Genomic DNA, 18,836 nt, shown 5'->3' with positions numbered 1-18,836 from the left:
AACCGATATGTTTTCATTCATTAATTATTTTTCACTGTTTGTTTCCGCTTCTTTCATATCAATCTAAAATTTCATCTTCTGGCTTTTACTCAACGAATTCTTATGTTGCAACGACACTGCTCATAATATGTGTTACTGCACATATGATATAATAAAGAGTCATAAATACACAGAATTAACATGGGTTTCCTTTCATTTTATAACTAAAAAACAACACATACATCATAAACATATCCATAAATCAAGCTCAAAATAGAATTAAACAAACATTTTCACAACTGTTAAATGATCAATAGATTATATGATTTATTTCATAAGAAAAAAAGTGTATTTCTTCAGTATAAAGCATGTTACAAAAATATAACTGGATATTGTTAGTCAAACTAACATCACATCAAAAATAATAGTCCTTGAAAAATAACAATTTCTAAGTATTAACATCAACCTTTGAAAGATAAATGTCTCACTTTCATGCCTCGGAACAAAATAAAATAAATAAACAGAATGAAAGAAAATAGAGATGTTGCATTATACAGATAATCTACATTTAAATATCTTTTTATTATCTAAATTAAAAAATCCTGTGAAATATGCTTGTATAATAATACCATCTCGAGTAGAGTATCTTGGTGTCCTCCTCTACCGCCCCTTCCTCTCCTGCCTCCTCGTCCTCTTCCCCTTAATCCTCTTCCGCCGTTAGGAGTGAGAAGGGCCTCTGTAACCTGTGAAGAGGTTTCCGGCCCTCTCGAGGGCCCTCTGTCCTGTTGTGTTTAGAAGAGCCTGGTTTTCTTGCACAGGGTCTTTGGCTCTCTGAATAGGGATGTCTGAAACACAAGAAAAAAGAATATTGATCGATTTTAAGTGTTTGTTTTTTTCAAATCAATGTGTAACAGAATAAAAACAACCTCCCTATAATAGTCTCTTTTGGGTCGGATTAAACTACTTACATTATCTGGGGTTCGGACAAACAATTATGACCAAAGATTTGTTATTGCAGTTATTTATAAAGAGGTTGAATAGGTGTCATTTTCACATTTCCTGTCTGCTATTTACAAACTTTTCCAGACTTGGAAGGGATCGACTTCTATTCTCAATACTTTATAATTTTGGTTAGATGCCTGAATGAAGGTCTGTTGTTAACACAAGCAACACTTTGTTCTACGACATTAAAAAGTATTAGTAATAGTAAATGCACCACTCGTGAATTCTTAATCATTAAGGTGTCTTATAAAGGTGATTGCTAACAAGCGACTAAATGAGACGACAAAACGAGCACTAGCGTTCTATAGCTTAGTGGTGGCTGTGAAGCAGTGGTGTATAAAGTACCCAAAAGCCATACTTGAGTAAAAGTAAAGATACCTTACTGGAAAATTACTCCAGTAAAAGTAAAAGTCACCTATTAGAATACTACTTGAGTAAAAGTCTTAAAGTATCTGATATTTATTGTACTTAAGTATCAAAAGTAATTTTCTGATATTAAATGTACTTAAGTATTGAAAGTAAAAGTACAAGTAAATGCTGTTAATAAAAAAGCAAAGGGTCAGAATTTTGAGAATTATGAAGTTTATTATTTTAAGTGCTGTGGCACCATGACCAAGGACATGGAGCTGTGTTGAAAATAATTGGGTTTGCTGTGATCCATCCAGGAGCAACAATGTTCAACATAATATATTGTACATAAGTATACTTTTGCATCTACTATGAAATTATCATCATAATTCTCCGAAAAGCAATATAACACTATGAAGGAGTTGTAACAGTGCGTTTATAAGTATGCTCATTCCGACTAGAGGATGTAGAGGCCAAATGCATAATATTGTGTTCAGCAAAAAATATCCACTTGATGCATCAGGTCAGTGTTTTGAGAAAGGACACCTGCCTTGTAAACTGCTATGGGCCTGATTTGAACACAATAGGCAAAGGTTTTGCTCAAGCTGAATCTGCAATTGGGCGACTACTACCATCATAAATCATCACTAATATGGTCATGATGGTAGATGCATTAATTCCTCACAGTTGGCCATTTCAGGAAAAAAAGATCAAGTACAATGGTCAAATGCGATTTTTACAGATACATTAGTTGCCTGTTTTCAATATGATCATTAAAAGACTAGCATTTTGTCTGGCTGTGGATGAAAGAAGCCATTTTAAGCTGGCTATAGTACCCTTGTGATTGTTTTTTGGGTGATTTAATCACCATTAATACACTGTATAGGCTACTCACCGTGTGGACGTTTCTGTCCATAGTTTCCACGGCCCAAGGGGAAACCGAACTCTGTCGCTGCCCCGTGATGCCATCCTGCCTGGCCGCTGTAGTCCCACACAGGCTCGGAGGAAGTCTCGCTCCAGCTCCACATGCTGGCCTGGAAGCCGCTTGTGTGCGGCTGCTGCTGGTAGGTTTGGATGGAACTCGGAGGGGGACAGCCGAAATCCGGCGGAGGATAATGTCCCTGTTCATTCATACTTCACGCCCGAGGTCTGCTCTGCTATTCTCTTCACCCAGGTGTCCAAGACATTCAGTCAAAGTTCTGATGATCTGGCCCCAAAGTTGATCATCGATCTTTGGCCTTGGTTATTCTGGTACAAAGTACACTTATGAATAGCCCTGTACTTGAACATGGTGTTTGTTGTGACCAATGACGAGCACATTAGTCCAACAACAAAGCACCATTTGGGATCAGATCAAGCAGGCCGCTGATCCTAATCACCTCCTTTTGGATTTCTGCATCATTGGCTACGTGAGTGGTGAAATCCGATCTCGAAGAACTACTAGCCAAGAGAGACCAGAGCCTTCAGCATCTCAGGGTAAACCTCGTCCACCCCTGGCGCCGTGCCGCTGAGCTTTTTGACTACCTCAATAATAATCAGGGATAATGATGGTCTTCCCGCCAGTCAAACTCTGCCTCCTCAACGGAGGATGTTATGGTCAGGTTCAGGAGTACCTAAAATTTGTCTTTAAACCGCCTTCATCCTCCCCCTCGCAAAAAGAAAAAGGTATGTTGCATTGGCCGGGAATCGAACCCGGGCCTCCCGCGTGGCAGGCGAGAATTCTACCACTGAACCACCAATGCTCACATACATACACATACAATCGCACATTATTCGGTGTGCCACAAGAAATCTTCGGAGCAGATTTTTAAATTGGCTGAATCTTGACAAACCAACCACAGATTTGATGCTTAAACAACTAACTTCTTGCCTAAAGATATCCTAAAATTACTTTCTGTGACGTAACAACAGTAGTATTTCGAAAGTTTTCTGAATGGTCCACAGGGCACAGAAGATAATAGAAAAGAAAAAAAAGACTGCGCCCAACGTGGGGCTCGAACCCACGACCCTGAGATTAAGAGTCTCATGCTCTACCGACTGAGCTAGCCGGGCCTGAAGTACAGGAAAAACATCTGTAATCTTATTGGTAATGGTAGCAGTAGTCGTATAGTTGTAGTGATACACGTGTTGCAGCAGGCGCAGTGGTAGTAAAAGTAGTATTACTAGTAGTTGTTGTGGCAGTAATTGTAATAGTAGCAGTTTTGTTGTCAGTGGCAAGAAAGGTAACAGTGGTAGCAGCACCAGCAATCAATGTAGAAATATGTTGTCTATATAATGATGTGCAGACTCAGCGTTTCCCCTCGGTTTACAGCTTTTTTTGGGGGGGCGGGGCGTGCAGCACTTGTCTGTACTTGGACACGGAGCAGGAGAGCTACTCCGGCTGCTACTCGCAGGAGAGCGAGTGTTGCCATCTTCATCACATGGGAGCGTTTAAAAAAACGCAGATATTGTTGTCTGCTTTTCAGCTGGTTGACGCGACATATTTTCCAACGCGCGCTCTCTGTCCGCTGGTGGGAGTGTGCTCACCTGTGTGTGTGCGTACATGTCCGTGTGTGCGCGCATCGGGGGGGAACTCCGCCGTGCGCGATACAGAGAGCAGAGGAGAATTGTACACGCGCGACCATGTAGAGACAGAAATGACATGCCGTCGTGTAAATAAGATAAATAACATAAGGCTATTTAGTTTGTTTAATAAAAGAACAAGGTGTAGACATGTTCTATAGGAAAGGGAACCTTAAATGACTTCTGTCATGGCGCCCCCTAATAAAATGGTAGGGCCGTAGGGGACACACAGACTGTAATCAAAGACATTTAAGATATTTTAATGATATAGTGAAATACATGCACCTTGTGAGACTCAAACTCGCAAAAGTGATGCCCCGTGTGAGGCTCGAACTCACGACCTTCAGATTATGAGACTGACGCGCTGCCTACTGCGCCAACGAGGCTACATTTACAGTAAAACCGGAACTCATTAAATAGGAGCTGCAACTATAGTGTCGCACATTACGAATTATGAACACTGCTTGACAGTATATTTGGTTGTATCAGAAGACATCCTCAAATAAATGCGAAACAAATCACCCCAAATGTCCACATATCAAAAACTCAACACAATTGGAAGCATTATTTCCAGCCACTACAGCACAGGCTTTAGTTACAAAACTAAACTGAAGCTATTGGTTGTATAGTGTACAAGTATAATGTAAAACAATATTAACTATGAATACTGTTTGATAATATATGGGGATATATCATGAGTCATCCTTTCATAAATGCAAAACAAATCCCCACATTTCAAAAACACAGTTTGAAGCATTTTTTGTAATTCCTCTCGTTGTCCACAAGATGGAGCCAACGCTATTCTCACTACCACTGTAGACTCTGCCGTCCACTGCGCTTGCGTCAATTACCACCGTCATGTCCACAAAATGGATATAATTTCTGTAAACCGAAACATCGATGCCGACAACGCCCGATGTGTGAAGTTAATTTAATTCTGCTCAGATGGATGAGAATATAGCCAACGAAAAAAATTTTTATGCATCTTCACTTTCCATTCCCATAAATGCTTTACATGAAGTTCACGAGCATAACTTTATAGTTTGAATTCAAAACGGCACAATCTTTATAAAGAGTAAAAGTAAACCTACAAAGGGAGCGGTGACACGTGGCTGCATATAGTTTCACATTTGTTTGTGAAGTGGGCCTACATGGCATCACCATTAAAACACGTGGAACAATATGACCGATGTTAATATAAATAGGTAGGTAGTTAGTTAATACTATATATAATAATAAGTTACCTCACCAGTTAATTTCAGTCGCGGCACATTATGTCACTTGTTAGCTTTAAACTGAGCTGCTGCGCATAGCCAACGCAAGAACGCGTGCGTAAAGTTAGCTTTTAGCCCAAAGCCAACGCCCTAAAAAATATATCTTGCACACGTTTACATGAACAATTTAACAAAGGCACAAAAACAATACGGTGCGTAAGAGTTGTGGTATTATTGTTAGTAACTCACCCACCGGCCGCAGAAAAAACTGGCTGTTTTGAACACCTTTTCGTCGAGTTTTCCTCCGAAAGTCCGGTCGAAAACGTGCAGCGCAAAATACGTCCGCCTGTACCTCCCGGTCCGCTTTATTCTACAGAAGTTTTGCAGCTAATCCCGACAATGTCTACAACAAAGATAAACTCCTCGCTCGATATATCAAACTACACGGTAATAACGGCGAAGTGACCGAGCAGTGCGTCTTCAGATGTCCGTCGACCTCCGAGACCTTCAATTACGCAGCAGGCAATGGGAGAAGGCCAAACACGATCCTCCCTCACCTCAAGTGTGCACACGACACTGTGATGGAAAGTTACCTGAAAGTATCAAAAACAGCTACAGACTTGACTGCACTGTCAAAAACCTGTTGAGATTACGTCATATACGAGTTTCATAGCTGTGCATAATGTAATTACGTCATTTCTTGAGGGATGTATTTACACTTTGAGCAAAACATTTGGCTCTCATAATATTACGCATTGTTGCACTGTCCCAATATAACGTAGTTCAGTGGTTCCACAGGCTGTTCTGACTTATTGTGCAAAAAAAGTTCACTAAAACAGCTGGCTTGGCCACTTTACATCAATAAATGCTGAGTACAGTGAGTGAGTATTCATTTATTAATGAATTGTTGGTGTGTGCATATAAACCAGAAATCAGACATGCAGCAACTGAGAGTATTTAATAATTTAATTTCATCATGCAGAAACCAGATAGAAAATACTTTACAGCAATGACAGTAAATAATAATAAAAAACAACATTTCATGATGCCAAAAAACAAACACTGAAGGCTCGCATGTTTTCATCGGTTTAGGTTGATGGTAGTTAGTAACATAAACAGTCAAAATAAAGATCACATGAAAAACCCAAACTCTGGATTTGTTAGAAAAAAGACTAATGTTACACCTCTAATGAAGTGCACTGGAGCAGGTAATCTCATTTAGAAATAAAGTGTTCAATACAAATAATCCAAACTGGCCTTTACTCATGCTTAAGCACTATTATTTCTCACTATTTCACAGTTGTATCATCCTTCAAAACACGTCAGTGGAATCACTATTACAGCCCCGTCTTCAAACACGGATACAGAGTAATTAACATTATGAGTTTGGGTTTCGGGGCAATCAAATTTCAAATAATCTCAAAACCCACTCAGGCCAATAAAGTCGGGGAAAAAAAATATTTCAATCTGTTTGAATTGCCTCCAGGAGAGCGATGAAGAATTTTAATTAGTATTTCAAAATCAGCTTAATGACAATACTGCTTTATACAAACGACAAACCAGAGCAAAGCCAAAACAACATAAAGCACTGTTTCACATATTTCTGTTTCAAGTGATTGATTTTAAAGCCCCGATGGAGAAGAAGAAGAGGCTGTAGATCAGGAGGGAAATGTACCAAAGCTTCCCTTTAAATGGGCCGCATGACACACAATGTAAGTGTAATATTTCACCTTTGGTTCAGGGACAGTAAGAAAAAAAACAACGTTTAATGTACAGCCCCATCAGTTGTCAAGTAATTACACAGCAACAAGTCTCAAACAACTCTTATAATATGACACAAAAAGGGTGTCCTTATTAATATGTTAGCAACTAAAAATGCTTTGTGTTAACAATGCTAACGCAAGGTTCTTAAAGGTAGCGCACCTAAAATCAGTGTGGCGAAGAAAGTAACAAACTGTCAAGGCATCCATTTAAGAACGATATCAACACAAAGATGGATCACACAGTGTTTCCCCGACATCGACAAAGTTGAATTTGTTTCTCCTAACGATGGAGAACATGTTATGCATCTGTCCTTTCTCCCAACTCATCAAGAGAGATCATATTTGTTTATTTCTATCGAGTAAGACTCCTTCATTTAACTTCACACGATGTAGGGAAACACTGCATGCTTCCATCTACTTCTTCTCCCTTTTTTAAAAATCATTTCCTTCATTGAAAATAGTCACTTCCTTCATTGTTCCCTCCTTCCACTCCACACAAAAACTCTTGTCGTCCTCTCTAGCGAGACACAAGTTCCATGTATGTTACGCGTTTCTTTTTCATTTTTCTTGTAAAAAAAGTCACCTTTTTTCTTCCATCTTTTCACAGGAGTACTTCCTGATGAGTCTGTCCTTCCTCTCCTCCCTGGAAGAATCCTTTCCCTCCCCTCCTGCTCTCAGAACAACACATCTTCGTTGGTAATGAGCGATTCCACCACGAGTCTCTGGTATCGGATGTCGTTGAGCGCCGTCATGGCGTCCAGCCCGGGGGCCCTCATCAGCGTCGGGCCGAAGACGATACCCAGGTTCTCGCTGGACATGAGGTTCTCCTTCTCGTACTCGGTCACTCTGGAATGAGAGAGGAAGGGAAATATGTGGAACAGGACGGAAAAGCTGGATCGGGTGATTAAACCCCCGTCATTAAGCGAGATCTTAAACGACTCCGCCGCCACGACTAAAAGTACGTGATTAAGTGAGAACCACGACTCGCGTGCTCGGACCTCTTGAGGTGAGCCATGAGGCATCGCAGCGTCTCGCAGTGAGCCGGCGGCAGCAGCTTTAAGGCCTCGTGGAGAGACTCCAGGCGTTTCTCTGCGTCTGCGATCTCTGCAACACACAACCACCAAAATACGACAAAATGTAAACAAAACAACTGGCAATATTCAATTTACACACATCTGTTCCTGATTTGAAACATATGCAGGACACCTAAACACGACTTACTTCCTGTTTCTATGAAGCGTGGGTAGGCGTCATATGTGATGAGCGGAATAGGCAGCTCTCTGAAGTAGAGCTTGAGGGCTCCGGCGATGATGTTGAGGTCCTCGTAAGCGTTTGAGGAAATGTCCGCCTTCTCTCCATCTGTGGACACGTCGTCCCAACAAATGATCCAAAACAACGAGTTACGGTTGCGGTCAGCGGACGGAATATCTGACTTTAGAACAGTAAGAGGAAACATCACACTCACCTCTGTCAAAGGCCAGCTTGACGTCTTCGATCAGCTCGCTGAAGCCAGATATCCTGTACAAACCCTCCGACTGCAGACCTGGGACGGACAACGAGAGTTGAAGGGATGCCGTCGTTCATTTGTTTCAATTGAAAATGACAAAATTCACTGAATAGCGTTGGGTTTTGGACAGCTGCTTTGTCAAAAATAAACATCTAAAGACACCCGACATGCATTTCTTACTATTTTATTACATGTTTAAACTAAACGATTATTCGATTAATGTAGGAAACAATATGCAAAATAGTTCAAAATGAAAATAAACATTTGCAGCACAACTTTTAAAATGGGTTGATTATTCTGCAGCTATACAACAATGAGTTTGTCACAATAGTTTCTCTCCTGATGTGCCAACAGAACCGCTTTAAACAAATGAAACTGAAGGAGACAGAAATAGGAGTTAAACACACACAGACGAGGTATAAACGAAGAGAGAAGGGCAGCAGTGGAGATTGATGAGAGACTAACACACAGACGGTGGGGGATGAGAAGTAAATTGCTCTCATGCTCCTGTCAAGTTCAATCACTAGAACTCAGGCGTCTTCATTGATTTCACGTATTAGTTTCACTCAGGTCTTGAATCGTAGTCAATAAAATCCTGGCGGCTCCTCTCAGATCCCACGAGGAGGAGAGGGGGGGGGGGGAGAGACTGTAGCACTCCCATTCTCATATGTGGGAGTTATTCTGCTCGTGCACATCTTAATACCACCGTCACACATCTTGCGTACACATGCCTCTCTCTCTCTCTCTCTCTCTCTCTCTCTCTCTCTCTCTCTCTCTCTCTCTCTCTCTCTCTCTCTCTCTCTCTCTCTCTCTCTCTCTCTCTCTCTCTCTCTCTCTCTCTCTCTCTCTCTCTCTCTCTCTCAGCAAACGACAGAATCCTCTCACCTCTGGCCTCGATCTCCTGTATGCACATGTCGACCACCATGGGCCTCTTGGTGTTGTGGGCTTTCACCAGCGTGGTCAGGTCGCAGCTGTACACCTTCTTGACGTGCCGCAGGTCCGGCTGGCAGTCGTTCGGCACCACTTTGGAGCACTGCTTATGGACGTTCAACCCGCAGTCTGGCAGAGAAAGACCGAATATGAAAAGGGAATCAGCTCCCTAGCATCTTTACAGAAAGGACTGCCTCGTAAACGTAGTTTTACTTTGATCGTAATAACTAGAAAGTTGCATTTAAGCGGAGGCGTTGCAGAGGCACAGTTCGTCACACAGACAGTGTATTCTTTGGCACCAAAATGAATCTTTTAACATTTAAAAGCCACGCTACACAGCCGATGAGTCAACAGCAACGGTGACTAACTTTAAGCCCGCTGTCCCGTTTTTGAGTCACGGTTTAAGAGAGAGGAGGCGCAACATGTCGAACACAGTGGAGGAGGCAGAAAGGAGCAGATATTGAATCTTTTTTGGGGGTTGTGTGCGTGTGTGTGTGTGTGTGTTACCTGCACACTTGACTCCCTGAGCGATGAGACCCCACATGAAGTTGGCGCAGTACTCACACCAGTGGGGGCCTCTGAATGTATGAACCTGGTTAGAGAGGCAGAGATAAAGCAAAATGATATTAGTTAAAATGCAAAGGTATGTATTTAAGTGAAAACAGAAATGTTCAGACAACATAATAAATACAAAAAAAAAAAATGTAGGTTTATATTGAGAGCATGGTAAAACAAATATTAATGCGACCCAGATTGGATCAAGTAATACCTGAATACCATCAATAGTCTGATAATATCATACGATAGACACTGGTAGAATCATGGAGACACAATAGGAGTGCTGAAAGAGCGTTTCTAGAAAAATACAGTGAAAGCTGAGTTTTAATCTTCTTATTTTTTGCATAAATTAGCTCTATATAATGAAATGCTAATAACCTCCATCACATCACATCGTGCTGCTGTGTGCGTGTGTGTGTGTGTGTGTGTTCATCATCCATATTTCCCTTGAGCTCAGGACATTGTGGTTCTGACCTTTGTGCTCCTCACTATTGGCTACTGGTAATGTGGACATCTGGGAATCTGAAGCGCTAAACAAAAGCTTCAAACCTGAAATGTAAATGCAGAACTGTGTGTGTGTGTGTGTGTGTGTGTGTGTGTGTGTGTGTGTGTGTGTGTGTGTGTGTGTATCCTAATGCGTTCTTTGCTCTCTGAGGTGAATTTGAATAAGACCCTATGAGCTGAATCAGCAATTCTGGCAGCATTCGACACACACACACACACACGCACACGCACACACAGGACTGGGTGGAGAAGGAGAGGCTCACCTTGAAGTTGTGGACCTTCTCGTACTTGGGCGCCAAGTCGCTCTCCCTCAGGGTGGCCCGCCGCACCAGTGATGTGAGCTGCGAAAGGGCAAAAGATCTGATTGGTTGCCAGAAGGTGGAAGCAGGAGAGGTGGGCTTGGCGGGGGCCGGCGGCCGGTTGAAACGAGCCCCTGAGCCTGCGCTGGGGTCCGGCAGGGAGGGAATCGAACCGGCGCTGACATTCAAACTGAGCGCTGCGGTAAACAAAGAGCCCTTCTGACCCGTCTGCTTCTCGGCTCGCCTGCGCGACTGCTTTTTACCTCTTTTAACGACATACGACTCTCTGCTCGGCATTGTGGGATTTGTAATTTTGGTGTGAATTTAACTCACACTGGAGGTTTAAATCCAATTAATAGATATAGTAAGAATCACACTGCCAAGGAATATGAAACCAAATACGAAAGACTATTAAAAATGACCAAAATAATGACCAAAAACAGAAATAAGTAGAAAATGACAGAGCTAGACTCTCAAATCATATCTAAAGCTCCATCCGACAACAACATCCCAAACCGAGGAGCCAACATAGGACCAAGACCAGCCAATCAGATTAGCTCTGCATACTGATGCCGCTGCACGGTGCAATTCCAGTTCATAACAAAAAGAAAAACAAAAGGCCAGCCAGCCAATCAAAAAAATCACCAAAATGAAATAGTGTGAAAGAAAGTTCTCTTAATATGATTCAATAAGTCTCGAAATGCGTTCCCAAAATCCTTCAAACAGGACCGATGCTGCAGAATGTGCATTCCCGTCTCTCAGTCTCCTGTAGGTGAGCGATTCAGCCCACATGGCTCAGTGTGTGTGTGTGTGTGTGTGCGCATGTGTGTGTGTTAATCCTCTTTCCCTCCACACACTCACCAGGCAGCACTAGTGGAGGAGGGAGGTGTTAAAGGCGGAGACAGAAAGGAGAGGAGGGGGGAGGGCCGAGCCACGGCGCAGTAATGGATGAATTTAACAGGTCACACTGAGAGGAGGATAAGCCAATCAGAATGCAGAGATTGTTGTTGTTTGTCACCAATTTCTGCCACCAGAATTGTCCCGGAGAGAGAGAGAGACGGAGAGGGAGATCAAGAATAAGCTTAGAAACATTCACTCGTTCATGCCTTGGATATTCACATTTGGTTACTGGCTTCTCCCTCGCACCAAAATACTCCCTCAAGCTTATCAAAATTAAAACCATAACCATGTCTTTACCCCCCCACAGGGACCATCACAGCCGCATTTAATAAGCATTTAATAAGCCGTGTGAAATAAGTGTTCCTCCTGTGTTTGTCTTCCCTACAGAGCGCCACCTCCGGTCTCAATGTCACAGCCGTACTGCTTTGTCTGCAAATCCAACCAATTATGAAAGCACGCACGTACACACACACACACACACACACACACACACACACACACACACACAGACAGTGATGTATGAGGTGCAGTGTAGGTGGTCATGCACTGCAGGTCACACAAGGCCTCCGGAGGTTCAGTACTGGTGTAGCAGATAAACACACTGCCCACACTTCTTCGTTTGTTTTTTTCAACTGGACTGCGTTGCTGCCTGGTTTTTTCATGCACCCACCTGCACAAACACACACAGCTGCAGAGCTGAACATTTACATGAAAGGTTGCCCGACAATTAGCATCTGAGCGAGCATCTCCCGCGTTCACACAGTAAACCTCACATCTCCAAACATCTGCTTTCAAACTCTAAAGAAAAGCTCTATCTGTTGGAAAAAAAAAAAGTTCCCCCGTAAATGACCTCACAGCTGAATGGAAACTAATGAGCCAACAACAAACTCCATTCATAAATACTTTTGGGAGATAGCAGGTTTCTGCAGGCTAACTGCAGTTATGTCATTTTACTGCAGAGCCTTTGGCTGGAGGCCATCTCTCCTCTGCATCCATCCATCCTCCTCCTACCTCCTCCTCTTCTTTCCTTCACCATGTTCCTCAGCTCTAATCCTTCCATCCTAGTACTGTACATGCAGCAACATTCACATTCTTAACATTCATCTACTTTCCTAACCATATTTACGTAAGCTTTATTTATGGAGGCGAGATCTAGTGACTCAGCGTCATTTAAACGTCTGTGTTCCACACATTTTTTTATTCTTAATGTCTCTACTCTAGAAGGATGCTCTCGGCCTGAGTTCCTACACAGTTGCCATTTCCATATTTCTTGCAGAGAGTGATGAGTTTTGAAGATATTAATAGATGTTATGCTGTGATTAATGGTTTATTATCATGCAGCCTCTAAAAGCTCCGCTATATCCCTCCTTAGCTGGAGATACTTCCTCAGAATGACACTCAATACGATATAATGACAACATTCATGCATGTGTGTGTGTCCTCACCCTCTCCTCAGCGTTATGGCCGTCTTTGGCCGGAGCGGGTCCATCCGGGGCCTCGGGGCTTTGCGGCAGATGTTTCTTCGGGGTGGGCTCCTGGTTCAGGGTGGTGTAGCCGACGTGTTCGTAGATGGGGTTTATGGTCATCTTCGCGATGTACTCCGCCGCCTGACAGAAGAGACGGTTACAGTCGCAGGTGGATATCATTTCAGTGTCATTTATTATTGTTCCTGCCTGTGAAACCACATTGTTTCATTGCTGAAGGTCTGGTAAACATGGGCTCCATAATCAGCATTCACTGACTACAGCTCTGATTAGTGGGTCTAACTGTGCTGTTAAGGAGGACAGAGGATGAGGGACACACACCTTTGTCTCGATGTAGAGTGTGATGAGGCCGTCTGTGACCAGGTCGTGGATGGACTCGAACCTCTTCTCTCCAACAAAGTGCTTCCCGTCGTGGTAGAGACGGAAGTTTCTCGTCTGGTTCCCAAACCTGGATGGAACGAAGGAGGACACCTTCGGCTTGTAAGTCAATTAGGCATCTGGGTTGTAACATTGATGCTTGAAATCTTAGTTAGGCTTATTTTTAATATCAGATCTGATCAAAGTGACAACACTGGCTGGTTTTAGTTTCAAAGAAAAAAATATAGGAAGCTTCAAAGCAAAAATACAACAAAAGAAGAGAGAATAGGCTCGTTGATGGACAGATTCTACTCATGTTTCGCCCCTTTATGCACATACTACTGCAGCAGTTTACTGAGATAATACAGAGTCAGAAAATGGCACAAACTGTATGACAGACAGACACTGAACTGGGCCAACCCATTATCTGCTCCTCAGCGGATCACAATGAAACCACCGCGAGATAAAACTGCACCGTTACATCATTAACCCAAAATCAAACCTTTCCATCTGTGCCGACCCAGAGCGGGACGCTAGTTTATTATGAAGGGGTATTTATGGAAGGTAATTATAACCACGGGGGGAGCCGAGTGCAGGTGGAAGAATGACGCGGCTATGAATAGAGCAAACTGACCCAAAACCCAAATTCAAATCATGCCGTGCACCCATTTCAAAGTGTGACACCTACTCTGAGAAAACGACAGCCGACATTCAAGTCAAACTGACTGTTGATACGCTTCCATGTTATCGAGGCACTTTAAAACATTAAACAAACATTAAACCGCACAACTGAAGTGCCTCGGAGCAAGACCCGCTCGCTCCCTGACACTTTGACCTCTCCTCGTGAGGAAAGGTGTGAGGAGCCACGTGAGTTTAGAGCTAACAACCTCTGAGCAGCTTACAGCTTAAACTGCTGCCTTGTAAACCCTCACACACACACACACACACACACACGGTCTGATATGCTCATGTCGTCGCACAAACACGTTGCAGATGAACGTCAAACAACAGTTCCTGCTAAGAGCGAAGGGGATTCATACCCACACAGACATTACCTCAGAGCCAGCGTGTACGTGCCCGGCTGCCTCTGACTCTCTCGGATGAGGTAGCTGCCTTCGGCCTGACTCAGCAACCGGTCGGCCTCGTCTCTTGAGATCATCCCATGGTACCTGGACGTGAAGAGAAGCAAATTATAAGTCAAGATGTCCTCCACAAAACAGGTTTTTACGTATGTGGAGGTGGAGATGAATTGAGGGAATGTGCCTCATGTAATGTACTGATAAAGAGAAGGCCAACTCACTCTCTTCCATAGTATTTAGGTCGGTTGTCTCCCTGCAAGGAAAAGGACAATATGTAGTCTGTAAAACACTAAAAGGGAACAGTGAGAAGGTACAAGTACAGCTAAAATGTTTACATGGCGTGATCACAATGTCATATTTCTCTGTAGGACAGCACAACATTCCTCACAACAACAATATATGTATAGTGCGTGAAATGCCACCACACACACACGCTCTTCGTGAGTGTGTGGGCGCAGAGAATATTGCACGTAATGTATGTAAGTGTGTGTGTGTGTGAGAGAGAGTGAAAGGGACAGACACAATAAAATATAGAGGCACACGCACAATTTTAGCCTAATACGTGCACAATAAAAACAATCTATTGTGAGAGGATTTGACATGAGGGGCACATGGACTGTATCTGCCCTTGTTTTTAGCTAGTGTTTTGGTAAAGCTGTATAATAATAATAATAATAATAATAATAATAATAATAATGTAACCAGAGGTCCTCCGCCTAAAGGACAGTCTCCCCTTCATTTAAGTCATTTAAGACCTGCCACAAATTAAAAAGTACCAGCCTTAGATAAGTGCTTATTGGTGCATCATTAAATCACATATGGCTGAACTCCCAGCAGACCACACAGAGCTGCCAGTAGCAGGGGGGGGGGGAGGCTCCTCTGCTCTGTCTGTCTGATGACTTTAAGTGGGTCAGCTCCGACTACCTGACCAGGGCATCAAAGCCAACAGCTGTTAATTTAGCATCTACGCACACACACACACACACACACACACACACACACACACACACACACACACACACACACACACAATGCCCTAACAGGACTGTCTTTTACAGATTAACACAAACACCAGACGCACAATCCCCCCCATTCTCTAATCCACATTGGATTCCCCCAGAACCTCGCTGTCCCCCCCCCCCCCCCCCCCCCCACACACACACACACACACAGCTGGTGGCACACACATACCCCCCCATGGTTGAGGTGCTGGTGCATGGTTTTAGGTGGATACCTTCAGCTAGGACGGAGCCTGTACTTATCATGAACTAAATATTACTAATAGCGCTCTCTCCTTTTGAGAAAAAGAGGAACAACAGGAATGAAGAGCCGCTGTACTTTTGTTTCGACTCACTGCTACAGAAGCAAGTATTATAACAACACTAAAGGTGCTTTTACCAACATGAATAAAAAGACAATAGATTGGTGAACTACAGCGAAAACAATCAGCTCGGCTACAAGCCGAGTCAGCGGATAGTTGTCTCTGAGGAGACGAAACACACACACACACTAACAGACACACAAGGACACACTGTGAAACGTTCAGCTTGCTTGAGGCTTAAACCACAGCATTATTGTTTCAGTTGGTAATTGAACGTGATGTTGGAGAATAGACAACATGCCTAAGTGAAGATACAAGCTAATGGCACAGCAAACTGAGCACCTTAGGGTGCTTTGGTTTCATTTCAAATGAAACATCTGTGCAGGGATATACCCAGTTAATGTACTGCGCCTGTGCTCAAATCTCCTGCTCCTCATTTAAACTGCATTTTCATGTGTTAACCCCCCCGAAAAAGGTACAAGGGGTTGTTGCTATTGCATGCAAAGTGACAGCACATCCACAATGGCAACTTCAAGCCTCCATCCTCTGTAATCTGGTTCCAAGAAAAGTGACGTTATTGAAGCGTATACCAGAAAGTCTTACCACTAAATAATGCGTTTAAAGCGAGACATGGCAGACTAATTAAACACTGGCTGGCTGGAGGAGGAAGCGTGTTCTCACCTCACAGGTGCAGGTGAGTCTGCGTGGGTGAGGCGCCTCCTGCTGGAGCTGGTACACTGTGGGAGAAGACACAGCAAATCATCAGCAAAAAGCCAAAACCGTTATCAAGAAACACAAAAGTCAAACATTCGGATAATAACACACAAGATGTTCCCTCACTACTTACAGTAAGACTTCCACACCGGTGGCCTGTATTCATCGTGATCTGAGGACAGAAAAAGCACAAGCTCTCAAACAGCTACTCGTCATTTCTGTTGCTCCAGCGCCCCCAAGTGGACAGAACACGCTGCTGCGATTATTTGATCTGCCTGTTCGACGTCTCAATTTCGATATGAACCATCGACCAGATAAGATCATGACTCTGTCATTAAATTGAAGGAGCTCAACATTCCACTCAGCCAAACATACTCAAACGTTGGTTTAACGCATGAGAAGTGGTTGCTTGGTAAGAGTGCAGGCATTTTGAAGCAATCCCAGGATTTCTTTTACAGCTTAAAACTGACACTGCTAAAGGAAATTGAGCAGCTTTATTAATGCTATTGCGGAATAAACAAGCTAACTAAACAGTTTGACGGCATGACATGCGAAGAGAAGGCTTTAAACTACTTTATTTAATCTAGTTTGTGTGCAACTACCTCGGGGTACCACACTGACTGCAGTTCTTTTCCAACCACCAAAAACCTCAGCGAGCGTAAACTGTGTCTAAGTGACTTTGTGAATAAATGTACTCTGTGACGCATAAAAAGCTGTGAAAGATTCATTTAAATTGCAGAAAGGATGGCTTGTAAATGAGCTCTCACTGCGATGTTTATCTGTCCTATCGTGTCCTTATCGTGACAGGGTTTTTCCATAGTAAAAACATGAGTTTCTTTCCTTAAAAACTTAAGTCTGTCGTTTGGCCAGCATCTTTTCAGATTCAGTCTTCCATGTTGTCTGCGTGGGTGAAACTAACAGCCTGTTTCCTGTCTCCATGTTCACTCTGTGGTCACTCGGCCGGCCTTATCTATTCAATACTTGTCGTCCCGGTATCCTGTCTTCAAAATAACTCCCTGGGCAAGTGTCTCACCCTCTTTCTCAAGGCAACACAACCTCACAGTGAGACACACCAAAGACTAAACAGCTCGCCTGCTGACAACTCAGTGTCTGCAAAGTAATCTTTTTACACAAGTGCTGCAAGGACTATTGTAATGCATTGGTGATTTAGTCGAGTATCCATTTTTACAGTATGAGACTACATTTAAATGACAAATATTACACTTTTCCCCCTCTACCACGTTTTTTTTCCAACCGCTGCAATGTTTTAACAACAGATTAAGATTTAACATGAAAGCTTACCAAAAAGCGTAAAATATAAAGCAATACTTTAGTCCCATTTCACAGGAAATAAAGACTCATTTTAGGCAGTGCACCACGTAAAATACACACAACTTTAAGTACTTACTTAAGTAGTAATACTTGATTTCACTGCTAGCCCTGTTAGAGTTCATAATGTTATATTATATGTTGGCTAATTCATTATTATTGCAGTGTAAGCAGCACTTTCATGTTATAATAGGTCATAGTAAAGCTGATTTAACTACTTTATTCACTGCCGGATAGATTCATGCATCATATTTTCTAAGATGACCATATGGTATGTTTGTAAAACCTTAGTCTGTCAAGCAACCAGTAAATATAATTATGACATAAATGTAGCAGAGGAAGAATTTATTTATTTGCCTCAGAAATTTAGTGGAAAAGAAGTTTTAAGTTCCACAAAATTGAAGAACTAAAGTATACAAGTGCTTCAAAATGATACTTTAGTACAGTACTTGAAAATATTGACTTATAAACATAGCGGGGTATCCCAATTTGACCTAAGGCTAAATACATTACAAACAAGGTACAAAACACATACATACATGCACAAATAGAAACATGTGAGGTGTGATGCTGCTTACCAAAGACATTTAGGGCCATCCTGATTCTGTGATTTGATTATTATGACGATCAATTAACCAGCAGATCCAAAATTTCCAGCAAAACGGACCCACTCAGTTTAAATCCTGAAAATATTTAAAAAAAGAATGAGCTGAAAGTGAAAACAGCTGAGTAACGACGCACAATAAACGATGAGGTAACGTGGGTGAACCGATGATAAAACGGAACGAACGGATGTATTTTTTACACTAAACCGCAAAGGCGAACACGTGCGTTGTAATGCAATGAAAGGGCACCGACGACGGTTTGCAACAATATGAATTTAAACACTGGTTTATTTACGAACAGTTAGCTAATAATACGGCGTACTCACATTCAAATCCATTCTGCATTGTGGTCGCCATTTTACTGGGTCACGTGAGCAGTCT

At 42.6% G+C, this 18,836-nt stretch overlaps 1 protein-coding gene and 3 non-coding genes across 5 annotated transcripts; all 4 read right to left on the bottom strand.

The window, feature by feature from the left end:
* Positions 1–3,000: 3,000 nt before the first annotated feature.
* Positions 3,001–3,071, bottom strand: trnag-gcc (transfer RNA glycine (anticodon GCC)). Its single transcript has one exon. It is a non-coding gene; the product is annotated as a tRNA-Gly (tRNA).
* Positions 3,072–3,308: 237 nt separating this feature from the next.
* trnak-cuu (transfer RNA lysine (anticodon CUU)) lies at positions 3,309–3,381 on the bottom strand. The gene has a single exon. It is a non-coding gene; the product is annotated as a tRNA-Lys (tRNA).
* An 823-nt stretch (positions 3,382–4,204) lies between these two features.
* Positions 4,205–4,277, bottom strand: trnam-cau (transfer RNA methionine (anticodon CAU)). The gene has a single exon. It is a non-coding gene; the product is annotated as a tRNA-Met (tRNA).
* A 1,779-nt stretch (positions 4,278–6,056) lies between these two features.
* Positions 6,057–18,819, bottom strand: LOC142952939 (N-chimaerin-like). Of its 2 annotated transcripts, XM_076094972.1 has the most exons (15): positions 18,782–18,819; positions 18,429–18,533; positions 16,655–16,693; positions 16,489–16,544; positions 14,708–14,739; positions 14,463–14,576; positions 13,372–13,498; positions 13,012–13,173; positions 10,631–10,708; positions 9,813–9,897; positions 9,261–9,434; positions 8,334–8,411; positions 8,090–8,227; positions 7,867–7,972; positions 6,057–7,714 (listed from the first exon to the last, which is right to left on the bottom strand). In XM_076094972.1, the coding sequence occupies exons 2-15, from the start codon at positions 18,445–18,447 to the stop codon at positions 7,543–7,545; spliced, it is 1,380 nt and encodes a 459-aa protein (XP_075951087.1). In that variant the 5' UTR covers positions 18,448–18,533; positions 18,782–18,819; the 3' UTR covers positions 6,057–7,542. The 2 variants fall into 2 exon arrangements, with proteins under 2 accessions (XP_075951087.1, XP_075951088.1); XM_076094973.1 differs by lacking the exons at positions 13,012–13,173; positions 13,372–13,498; positions 14,463–14,576; ... (3 more) ...; positions 18,429–18,533; positions 18,782–18,819 and adding an exon at positions 10,844–12,197 and having other exon boundaries at positions 10,631–10,765.
* Positions 18,820–18,836: the final 17 nt, after the last annotated feature.

The sequence above is a fragment of the Anarhichas minor genome, unplaced genomic scaffold (assembly GCF_050575085.1).
Source record: "Anarhichas minor isolate MPS153535 unplaced genomic scaffold, ASM5057508v1 ptg000018l, whole genome shotgun sequence".
Taxonomy (NCBI): domain Eukaryota; kingdom Metazoa; phylum Chordata; class Actinopteri; order Perciformes; family Anarhichadidae; genus Anarhichas; species Anarhichas minor.
The sequence above is the reverse complement of the archived record's forward strand: the minus strand, read 5'-3'. Positions and strand labels throughout refer to the sequence as shown.